The sequence below is a fragment of the Thermobia domestica genome, unplaced genomic scaffold (assembly GCF_964235325.1).
Source record: "Thermobia domestica unplaced genomic scaffold, izTheDome1.hap1.1 HAP1_SCAFFOLD_464, whole genome shotgun sequence".
NCBI classification, from domain to species: domain Eukaryota; kingdom Metazoa; phylum Arthropoda; class Insecta; order Zygentoma; family Lepismatidae; genus Thermobia; species Thermobia domestica.
Genome location: NW_027656174.1, coordinates 24,653 through 37,594, shown reverse-complemented (window position 1 = coordinate 37,594; position 12,942 = coordinate 24,653). Strand labels below are relative to the sequence as shown.

General features: G+C 37.3%; 1 protein-coding gene across 1 annotated transcript in view; it reads right to left on the bottom strand.

The window, feature by feature from the left end:
• The window catches only part of LOC145676906 (fatty acid-binding protein, muscle-like), a 32,649-nt gene extending 22,369 nt beyond the window's left edge, over positions 1-10,280 (bottom strand). The window contains exon 1 of the mRNA XM_081747676.1: positions 10,016-10,280. Coding sequence (XP_081603802.1) covers positions 10,016-10,100 — 85 coding nt within the window. The 5' untranslated portion in view covers positions 10,101-10,280. The remainder of the gene's footprint in view (positions 1-10,015) is intronic.
• Positions 10,281-12,942: the final 2,662 nt, after the last annotated feature.

The window sequence follows — 12,942 nt, the reverse complement described above, 5'->3', positions numbered from 1 at the left end:
CGTCTTGTTAAGACCACAATTGTTCCACATCCACATCGACCATACCTAATTGGGGAAGAACAAAGTCTTGCAGCATCTTTAGGTAGCGTTCACTGGTGACAGTTACAGCCACACCGCTATCATCCTCAAAGAAGTAAGGGCCAATAATCCCAAAGGAAGCAACTCCACACCACATTGTGACACGAGAATTGCGCAAGGGCTTGATGTGCAGTTCATGCGGGTTTACATCACTCGCATATTCTGTTTATTCACTGAACCACATAACTCGAAATGAGCTTCATCTGACATCACGATGGTGAGCAACATTTGTGGATTATGGCGAAGGAGATCACGCATGGTTAAGCAGAATGTTTCTCGTGAAACCCAATCTCGAGGCCTAATTACCTGAACAATCTGCAGCTTATATGGGTGAAAATAGAGATCTCCGGGCAATATTCTCCTGAATGAGCAATCGGATATATGCACAGTTTGCGAATGACGACGAGCAGATCTTTTTGGGCTACGCAATATTGCAGCACGAACATTTTCCACGGTTTCTGCTGTCCACTCAGTTCTTTCACTTCTTCCCGGTTTGCCATTGCAAACAGAGCCTGTTGTTTAAAATGCACGTACCCACCTCACAATGGACCGTCCATCTGGAACTTTCCCATGACGTCCCAAGCAGGGCCGTGCTGGGATACTAATGAGGGCGGTGGACAAGTCTACTAAAAGGGCGCCCATACAAACGGGAATATATATATATATATATATATATATATATATATATATATATATATATATATATATATATATATATATAGAGAGAGAGAGAGAGAGGGGAGGAATCTTTGAAAGAGTATGGGTGACATTTTATATAAAAATCACCACCGATTTGTTTTAATATTAACGTAAATAGCTAACCTCGAATCGAAATCCTCTTTACTAGAGAAAAACTTTTAGTTCCTGTAATAACATTTCTGTGAAATAAAAATAAGCTAAATGTATCAACAACTTAATATAGCACGCCTGTGGACTCAGGAGGTTCATTGCCGCGTTTACAAAAGCTCTCCATTGATTTCTATCCTTAGGAAACTGAACAGAGTTTCTACTTTATATATTCAATCTCTGCGAGAACCATTTTAATATTGTCCTCCCATTTGCGCCTCGGTCCTCCTAACGGTCATTTTCCTATTTGGATTTCCAGTCAAAACTTCGAAAGCGTTTCTAATTTCTTCCATTCTGGCTACATAACCTGACCATTTGAGCCTCCTAGACTTGATGACCCTAACAATATTTGGTAAACGGTATAAAATTATGCAGTTCCTCCTTATGAAGTTTCCGCTTTCCCCATTCCCGTTCCTTTTGGAGTTCGAATATTGGTTTAAGAATCTTGTTTTCAAATACTTTCAGTCTGCGATTTTCCCTCAGAGTCAGTGCCCATGTTTCGCAACCATACAGCACAACAGGCATGATTATCGTTTTATATTTTGAGCTACAAATTCCTCAACAGAATTAGCGACAACAGAAGATTTTTAACTGAATAATAGCACGAAATCCATGCTTTCAGTTGACATCAATTTTTTTAATGATTATGGTTTTGGTCTGTTAATAATGATCCTAGATATTTGAAAGTATCCACTTTGTCGAAAGAAAGTATTATTTGGCATTTTAACGCTCCATAAAATGCAGTATTACGATCCCGACAAACTTCCATTTATTTATTTTCTCTGCATTTACTTTTAAGCCTATATCCCTGCAAGCGTTAATTAAGTTTTCTGCATTCCTTTCTATAATTCTATCATAACCTATTAAATTTACATCATCAGCATACGCTATAACCTGGCGAATACAATTCAGCTGTAGGACCTGATTGCTGTCTTTGATTTTCCTTATCGTGTTCTCCAGAACAAAGTTAAATAATAATGACGACAACGCATCTCCCTGTTTCAGGTCATTCTCAACGTGAAAGCTCGTGAACAAGAAATTCTCTACTCGAACGTTACTTTGGGATTCATTTAAACATATCTTAATTAATCTACCTTTTTCGGTATTGCAAATTCTGTATGCATGCTGTACAATGTTTCCCTCCTACCAGAGTCTAAAGTCAATAATTGATGTGCCAGGATGTTGTATTCTCTTATTTCTTTTCAAGTATTAGTCGAATGGTAAATATCTGGTCGATAGTTGATCGATTTTACCCAGGTGCGAATTACCGGGGGGATGAAGGGGATTTCCCCCTCAATCACATTTTGTCCCCCCCAAAGAAGTCAGTTGAAGTATCCCCACCGGGGATGCTCGCTTACCCCCACCCAAACTATGCTTAGTATAACGCCCAATTTCACTGATTTTTGTCATTTCTTGTAAGTTTTATCTATCTGTATTTCGAAATGAGCAATGTAAACTCTTCACTTTTGGTCATTGCTAATTTCCCCACTACTTTCACCGTTGTTTAGTTGGACTATGTTACTATGACTACAGTTGTTACTTGCAACCGTATCTTTGTACCCTTCAGTTCATAGTCGTTCGTGAATTGCAATGTACTAATTGCGCATAACAAAGTCACATGTGGATTTATAAGTGCTCTTAGCGGTTGTCCAAGAAGTAAACAAATAGCTTCTTCCCCCATACTTAGCGAAGTTCGGACATGTCATATTCATTCTCTACATTTGTATCGATTGTCATCTTATTTTTATTTTTGTTATATTTTTTTTATTTTCCAGTGTATTCTTTGTTAGCACATAGTCCTCATTCTCTAGTAGTTTGTGTGTATGCAACTCAAAAGCTGAGTTTAATTTGTGGTAATTAGCCTTTTATAGTTTACGGAAATGAACTTTTGAAACTGTACTCAAAATCTGAGATATATTCTCTCGTGGCTATATGTTAACATATACGCTGGGGATGCGCCCCTAGTGAGCAGGCATGTGAGGGTGAGTAAGCGCATAATTGAAGATTTGTTTCAGCATTTGCTAATACGACTGGTTCTCCATGTCATTGTCTGTGTCTGTATAAGCACTTCAACTGGAGGGGGCTTTTTCCATCTTTCTTTTCGCTGTACAGTTTGCTGTCCACGCCAATAATGTTGTCTGGAAAACTTCAGTGTAATGTTTTACTTTATTTGAATAATGTAGCACATAGTGAATCAACTCATCTGTAACCTAACAGTAAAGAAATTGTAAGTGTTGACTTCTTGAGCTGTCACGGAATCGATATTAAAATTTAAAAAAAAAATGAAAAGTGCAACTTTAGCGGGGAGTAGAAGCGCAAGCTCGAAATTTGAATTGAGATTTTTCAAATATTTGGCCTTCGATTTGACTTTGATGCCAGAAATCGGGACCAACAACAATCTTTTTCTCGTATGATAGGCTAATACCTAGATTTTTTTTTTTAAAAAAAGTAAGTCCGGTTTAACTGATAATTTTAGTGATTTTCATAATACTGAAGAAATTTTTTTTTCAAGCTGTGTGTAATAACGCAAAATGGAAGATTTCAATATGAGTAGAAAAATTAACATATGCTTGTGATCATGGCTATCGCTTGGGCCGAATTATTAAGTAAATGAACCTTAGAGAACTACGGGCACAAGAGTGAGTAGACCTACATTTAAACACGTTCAGAAAGATTAGGTGTGGTGTGTGCATGTCAGACAATATATACATACATAGTTATTGTAAATAGATTATTGAAGATGTCATATTTATGTGTGTGTGTGGGGGGGGGGGGGGAGTAAGACATTATTGTCTCATTTTGAAGTATTGGACCTTCAGACTTTACGTCCTGTTGGCCTAATTTTATCCTCCCAATATAGATTATCTAATTCTCACACTGATTTTACCTAAATCCGTTCTGATAATCTCCAATAATTTCATCTGCGTATGGAATCAATCTTGCTAATACAATGTTTAAGAGGATTTATTGGATGTTCACAGAAGAGAAATGCCTCGATAATTATTAAATCTGTTTTGTTACTTTTCTTCTGAACTGGAACAATGATTGATTCTCTTCACTCTTATGGTAATTCCTCCTTGTTCCAGAATGAGAGTGAGTTTGTGTATCTTGCTCTACATTTTTTTCCCTCCAGCTAAAATTAAGTCAACCAGAATTTCGTCTACACCCGAAGATGTGTGTTTAATTTTTTTTAATAGCGATTTCTATTTCTGTCTGGTTAGGTTCTGGAATATACGGTTATGCTACATACATTTCACTTCCTCCACGCGCATTAGTTGTTGGCTATGTATTAATCAAATCGTCAAAGAAATCTTTCCATCTATTTAAGATGCTATCTGTATCAGTGAGAACTGTTCCTTTAGGTTTCTTTAATATACACAAGCACGAAGTTGATAGCCTTTCTTAAGTTTGTTGATGCATTTATACATGTTCCGAATGTTTTTGTTTTCACTATTATCTTCAAGGTAATTATTTTTAACTTTCAAAAGTCGTGTTTCTTTGTTCTAAAAGTTTTAGAAGTTTTCTGCCAGATGACAATGAAATTTTATGTAGTTATTTCGTTCGGATTTTGTAGCCAACGCAGTTTCTTCTGTTTTCTCTTCTCTGCTACTTTAGTACATTCCTGGTTGAACTATGGTTTGTTTCTATGTATTTCTGCGTGCTCCAATATTTCTTATGCTGAAATTTTAATGTTATCTCTAATTTCAACCAAGTATCTTGAACACGAGTGCACTCCGAACCTTCTAAAAGCGAGAATCTATTCGACACTTCAATCTGACTCCCCTCTCACCTGACTCTCCTTTATTTAAAAATAAATAAATAAATAAACCGCTCTGTTTTAAGATATTGAATATTTCCTTTATTCCACGATAGTCTCTCTCTTACTATCACAATCAACTCCTCTGAACGACCGAACATCAGTTGTGCTAGACTGTTCTTTTCTGTCTACTAAAACATGATCAGTTTGAATATGTGTTTTTCCATCTGATGAAGTCCAACTATATTTATGATTGTCGCGATGTTGGAATTTTGTAATCTTCACGATAAGGTTTCTGGATATTGCACAGTTCACGAGTCTAATGCCGTTGTCACAATCTTCCTTATGCAAACATTTATTTCCTATAATCGGTTTGGTCCTACCTTCGCATTGAAACAGCCTAACAGAATTTTCATATGGTATTGCAGGAGAAGATCAAATACGCATTCTATTCTTTCGTAAAGACTGTATTTTTTAAATTGCCATCTTTATTTTCTGTTGGGGCATGTGCATTTAAAACAATAATATTACACCACCGACCCTTAAGAGAAGTAAAATAAAATCTATCATTAACAAATTCAACCTATGTAATTGCTGATATTACGTATTCGTTTGTGAACGGAAAGCTCTGTTTTTAGTTAATAATTTTTAATTTGTTCCCCGTAAAAGGTCGTAAAATTTCCCGACTTGACTTCTCCATTTCCTTCTCATCTAACTTCCTGATATCCCATTAGGTCCAACCTCTATTTCTAAACTCATTTTTTACAAATTTTAACGCGCCTGCCCTATAGAGACTTCTTATATTTCATGTTCCAAATCTCATGTCGATTTTACTTTGCGGAGTTCGTGCCAAATTATCAGTTCTGATCCGAGGATTCTGCGAACTTATCTGAACATTTTTTTTACAGGATGAGGTTGTTAGCCTCACACCAGATTCTCAAGCTGGATTATCACCCCTTGTCTATCCGCGACTACTTACTCAGTATATTCGCAGCTAACCTCTATATCCCAGAGGCCTTCTCCTCGATCCACAATCTGAGGACGCGCCGTGGCGTGGTTGCAGGAAGACCACATTTTACGGAAATTAATACAGCTATATTTCAGAAATACCACAGGTATTGATTATCCGAAAACTGCTTTAAAACACACAAGAACAATGAATATGCTCGGATATATGGATGCATATTAAGACTGTGAAAGCTTCGATGCCGTAAAAATCGTACATTACAGACTAGTGTCAGTGTAGTATTACATAAATACATCGTACGTTTGACTATCCGAACTATTCTTGATGTATGACATTGTTTCGTTTTATAGCTATATAACTTTATAATATTTTTGTAAGTGATTCTTCTCTTTATCTGTTTTCTGCCAATAGCAACTGTATGAATTTATAATACAAAACTGAAATACAGAAGAATAAATTTTTTTTAAAAAAATAATGTGATATTTCGCAGGGCATCTTATGTAAAGGGCGCCTTGTATTCTTCACAGGTTCTGTTCTACCAGTCAGTAATTCAATTTATTAAACAAAGCTGGTATACAGGATAACTAAAACCACTTATCTATAATGTGATGTTTCGTAGGGCGCCTTAAGTAAAGGGTGCACTGTACCTTTCACGGGTTCTTCGCCAACAGTAACTGTGTGTATTTATTGTACAGAACTGTGCTATACACAAGAGTAAATAAAGTCTTCGTTCATCTTTGATGTGGTCTCGGAAGGGCGCCTAATGTAAAGAGCGCACTGCACCTTTTACGGGTTCTTTACCAATAAAACTGTAAGAACTTATTACTAAAAACTTGTATATTTATTTATACTGTGATATTTTGGAGGGCGCACCGGGACACGTCCCGGTGTCCCGGTGGGCCAGCACGGGCCTGGTCCCAAGTTGAAATGTTGCCGAAATAGACGCTGGGTAGCAATAACAGAGTCTTTATTCTTGAAATAACTTTCAACAGCAAAGGCACGATGCTCTGCATTCCACCGCTCCATATCATTGTCACACTCGAAATGGCAGCTCACTAGTACACGAATGCGGCACGAGTTGGCGCGCATTCATGCAGTACGTCATTGTACTACGCAAGTCAAATTACGCTATGAACGCTGCCACACCCTGGTAGGAAACAGAGACATTGTTACAATCTATTTTTCTACATAGTCTCCGCTTTTACGGATACATTTTCCCCAACGTTTTGGTAGTTTTTGATGCCGTTCTCGTAGAATGAAGCTGCGCAGGTAGCCAACCAGTTTAGAACGAAGGTTTCCACTTGATCGTTGGTCGCAAATCGCTTGCCCCAAAATGCTTCTTAGAGGGGTCCAAACAGGTGAACATCGCACAGCGATAAGTCTGGGTGCTGAAGCGTTTCCCAGTGCATTTCCACTAGTATCTGCTGCGTAACACCTTCTGTGTGGGGTCTGGTGTTGTCGTGGAGGATCAACACCTGGCGGATAGGACACTGGGACAGTCTCGTCTTTTGCGTCGATACTGCAGCTTAACTTGATCCACGAGGCCACAGTACTAGATTGCGTTGATGGTCGGACGTTCGAGTAAGAAATCCACCAGTAGGACCCCTTCCAGTCCCAAAACACAGTGACCAACAAATTCCCCGCATACAACCGATCTTTGATTTTCAAGGGGTTTCCTTCACCAATCCATGCTGGCACGCTTGGACGCTGGGGTTTAATGATGCATTCATGTCTCCGCACAAGTAACGATACGATGCATAAACGCTTCTCCTTCCACGTAAAAACGAGTGTGAAGCACTCGAGCAATGCGAACTCGTTCAGCTTTTTGAACATCATTCAGCAGCTTGAGAACCCACCGAGCAGTGATTTTGCAGAAGTCCAACTGTTTTGTGATGATTGATTGGACACTTCCGTAGCCCACACAAAGTTCTGCCGCAATTTGACGCGTCGATTCCGTTTGATAAGCTCACGAATATATGTTGTCATTAGTCACACTGGTGCGAGAACGACAGGAGTGAACTTCATTTGCAACATGTTCACGGTCTTCCTTGAATTCGTTGCACCACACTTTCACTCTTGCCCACGAAAGGGTATCATTCCCCAACTGGGCCTGGTATCTGCGGTAAATTTCGACAAGTTTAACGTTTTCTTGGGTGAGGAACTTGATAATTATGCGTTGAGCAACAGATACTGGTACACTCTTCTCACTCATCGTGAGGATTGCTAAACGAAGCATGCGGCAAACCGGCTGTTCTGGTTCGTGGTTCCTGACTCTCGGCAGCCCCACCTACTGACCGCACCTGTCCAATCATACCTAGTTACCCGTTCAAATGCTTAGCAAATCAAGGCTTGTTCATATTTGATTCACCTACGTGTATAACAACAGCGAAACATTTATAAAATAGACACACAAAAAACGGCTTGTGTATAGCCCGCTCCCCCCCAGTTCTTTGTCACAGGAACGGAAGAGTCACTACTAGTACTACTCCTACTACTCAGGGCCGGATTTCCCAATAGGCCCGGTAGGCCCGGGCCTATGGGCGCAAGCTCCCAGGGGGCGCACGGCCAAGAGAAAAAAAAATTAAAAAATATTTAGAAATAAAAATAACTTAACATATTTTTTGAATTGATTAAAAAAAATCAGGCTAATAAAGCATTCTGATTTTGAAGTTCATTGGAACAAATAATTGTTGCTAAAGTTAAACTATTTTTCAACATTATGCATCAACTTCGTTACAACATTGATCTCAAAAATGTCATTTTTTATACTAGTACAATTTACTATTTGTACATACAAAATATCTAGTTTTACTTTAAAACACAGTTTTTGTGTCACGTTATCAAAATACTTCATGTAAGCTGTGTTTCTGAGATTAAAACTATTTTATAACGTATTACAGAGTTTTTTTTTTATTTATTTGACCAAATGGCTAAATTGAACAAAACCAAAGTTATTCACCAATCTTTTGTTAATACATGAACGGTATTTTGTTAAGCCCAGAACCAAGTAAATTCCTCAAAAAACTTGCAATGATAAAATTGCGTCGTGGAGTAGTGTTTAAGCAATTAACACATAGGCCTGATATAATTTTTTAATAAAGGTTTTTAGGAAAGTAACTTTAACCAGACTAGGGGGCGGAAAAAATTATTGGGCCTAGGGGCGCCAAAATGCTAAGTCCGGCCCTGCTACTACTTCTACTATTAATACCGGTACTACTACTACTGCTGCTGCTGCTACTACTACTACTAATACCGGTACTACTACTACTACTACTACTACTGCTACTACTACTAATACCGGTACTACTACTACTACTACTACTATTACTTATATCGAGAACAGAACCCAACCAACCCTGCGGGGCTTCTAACCCACTCCTACTACTACTACTACTAATATTGCTACTACCACCACTACTACTACTACTACTACCGCTACTACTACTACTGCTACCGCTACTACTACTACTACTACTACCACCGCTACTACAATTACTACTATTACTGCTACTACTACTACTTATACTAAAGCTTCCTTACCACAAGATTTGTATCTTAAATCTTTATAACACGCGATTCCGATTCATTATGAACTAATATGAATCATTAGAATCACTATGATTCGTTAAAAATCACTGGGGGGAGCGGGCTATATATACTCAATCCCAAAAAACAAATAGATGTGACGTTAGGTGTTCTAGTCTTTTTTGAAACTTTAGTTGTCACGTTGATGACTCTCACGCACCTTTGTCCCAATTTTGGTAAAAGATTTCCGTTCGTATATAAAGTGTGAAGGTAAGTGCAAATTTAAGTTACCGTCAAATACCAAACCTAACCTAAGCTAAACTAAATTAAACTAACCAAAATTAGCCAATATTTAATAAAATAGTATTAACCAGAAATTCTAATAAATAAATCGCCCGCTCTCCCCCAGTGATTTTTAACGAATCATAGTGATTCTAACGATTCATACTAGTTCATAATGAATCGGAATCGCATGTTATAAAGATTTAAGATGTAAATCTTGTGCTAAGGAAGTTTTAGTATAAGTAGTAGTAGTAGTAGTAGTAGTAGTAGTAGCGGTAGTAGTAGTAGCAGTATCAGTAGTAGTAGTAGTAGTTAGTAGCAATAGTAGTAGTAGTAGTAATAGTAGTTAGTAGCAATAGAAGTAGTAGTAGTAGGAACGGGTTAGAAGCCCCGCAGGGGTTGGTTGGGTTCTGTTCTCGATATAAGTAGTAGTAGTGACTCTTCCAGTTCCGGTGACAAAGAACTGGGGGGAGCGGGCTATACACAAGCCAATAAATCTATACAGTTTTATCCATATCACTTTAAACATTAACAAGTAATTCAAAACAGCTTTTCAGTACCTATTGCTCTAAGATAATCGTCGAAATTTTCACTCCTGTACAGTCTAAATTTTTTTCCAACTGGGATATCTTCTTCGACACTCATATTGAGAGTCCAATTCTTTGGGTCAACAAAAACGTTTCAGATGCTCAATTCGTTAAAAGCAAAGATTGTTTTTAGCCAAAGGTAAATATGTGAATAAGCACTCTTCAGTAAATAATTATTTTTTTCCTCAGTCGTTTGGTGGTATGTGATTGTTTCATTAAATACTTCTGACCACTATATTCACTTAGGAAGGGTTGGGTCATTTCAGAATGATTCATTAACCTCGCTGTAGACGGCACAAATTTCCGTCCAGCTTATGACATGCAACACTGCGTCTGGATGTGATTTGTAACAGAACTTTGATCCAATTTTGAGATACGATCATGCACCATCAAATAGAAGAGAATAGCACTGAACGTATTACAATAGCTTGGAGAGCTTTTTACATTAAAGCAATGCAAAATTCGCATTTTAATTTATGAGTTCACTGTAGATGGTTCATCCTTTTTTTCTTTCTTTCAGTTACCTCACTTACGGGATATTTATGTCTAAAGGAAGTCCCAGCCTTAGGGCCTTGTGGACTATGTCACTATATTTGTTTTAATTATAAATTGTTTGAAATAAGTAAATGTACTAAAATGGCACGAGCCAAGATGGCGGAATTTGCCTGTTTTAAATAAAATTGTTTATCACACTTTTACTGTAATAATACAGAAGGATAAGCGGCGCATGAAAATTGAAAATGAAATATAGTATATGAAGATTGTAACAAATAATAAAATCGTCCAAAGTAAAGAACTGTAAATAGTAAAAATTGAATTAAAAATGAGAGCAAAGCTCCCCAATACTTAGTATTTACAGCGCCATCTCTTCATCCTTTCCATCCAATATAACAACAAACTTTTCATCCAACTTTTGTTTGATCATGAATGGAAGAGAATGACGTGTTATTTTTGTATGAAATGGAACACTTGATCCAAATTTTCTCAGATAAAATCCGTTCTATTTTTCACATTTTTTTAAAAATTAAAGCAAATGAAAAAGGCTTGCGTGCAGGTTTGCAATAGTTCATTTATATAATAATAGATATACTTTGCTTCAGTTTTTTTGCTTTAGATTCTCTGAGACATTCTGAACTGTAATTTCTTTGGCACATGTTCATATAATTCAGTACAGATTGATAATATGCATTGAAAATGAGGTGTCAAGGAAACGATTTTTAATACAAAAGTCACGCACCAACGTTTGCTAGGATAGAATACGGTGTACTGGGTTAGGTTATGCCAGAGGCGGATCCAGGTGTTGGCAATCAGGGGATCACTCCCCCAGAAGAGGAAACTTTCCTATTTTATACATAAATAAAACCTATCCCAGAGTTTAGAGCTCTTAAAAGTAGCTCTAAGTAGCAGTATTACAACCCCCCGCCCCCCGCCAAAAAGTCCGTCCTGGATCCGCCCCTGGGTTAGGCTAGGCTAGTCAAGTAGGGTCGAGCGTCTAGTAGGGCCGAGCAGAGCAAAGCAGAGTACATTAGGTTATTAGTGTAGGCAATGCAGGTTTACAATAGTCATAGAAAGGGTAATTTTATGATTAAATTGATTGACTGTGTATGAAAGAGAACTGTATTAGAAATTAATTTCCGCCGTCGTAATGTTTCTGCAATATTGTACAAAAATTGTATTTTATATTTACAAGTGTAGCATTACTACTGTAAAACCATTACAAATGCTATAGAAATTCATACAAGTGCAAAACAAACAATAAGTAACTTGTAAATGCAACATATATACAGTAACCTAATCTTACCTACTCTACTCTGGTAACCTAATCTACCCTACTCTGCGAACCTGAACTCTAGTAATGTATGTAACCTAACCTACTGTATTAACATAAATTCTTCTAACCTAACTTCATCTCACCTGCTTGCCTAACTTACCCTACTATCATAACCTAATTTAACCGACTGTACTAACTTAATCTACTCTACTAACCTCTTCCATCTTACTTTAAAGCCCAACCTCTAACTTAATCTATTCTGCTTTACTTTATTCTTAAGTAGCAAACATTATATTTAGAATGAAAATAGTTTTCTTGGCACATAAGTTTCACTTATATTATCAATCTGTACGAAATTATTTGGACATGCGATAGGAAAATAACAGTTCAGAATGTCTCACAAGGTACATTCTCGAAGTGTCCCCTCCCGATTCGTGTCAAATCAATTCAAATGCAAAGTTCTCCGCAGCCCAATGTGTATTGTACTAATTTTAGCGGCCCATATCGGTAATTTGCATATTTATGGGCCTTCATATATATCCGAAATTCAATTATACAATACTATAACGCTCGGACACAAAATTGCATTTAGTTTCTTTAGATGTAACTGAATATGAATGTGGGCATATGCAAAACAAATTGGATCAAGTACTGCTTCTCTGACACATGTTACCTACTCCGGTCGCCATCTTGAATCCGCCATATTGGATTCAACTTTCAGTTTTTCAAATGGGAATAGGTGCAAGTGATACATCAAATTCATGAACAATTTTCTCAGAAATTCACCGGTGTAGTGAATTTTACCGTAGCTTGTACCGTTTGGAAGATATTGCATTTTAAATCCCTCCAAGCACTTCGCGAGTAGACATTCCAGAGTAATATCAGTTAGGCTTACGTTTTTGATGTTGACAAACCAAAACAATTTCTAACTGGAAAAATACTGTAGTTATATAAAAAAAACTCTTTACAACATTTGTGTAATAATCTTATTACATTTCTGTGAATGATTGTTATTACTTCTATGTTTTACTATAACAAGGATGTATTGTATTATGGTCAAAATGCCTAATGTACATCCACATACGACCAGAATTGGGTGAAGACCTACCATTTCCGTATTGACGTCTGT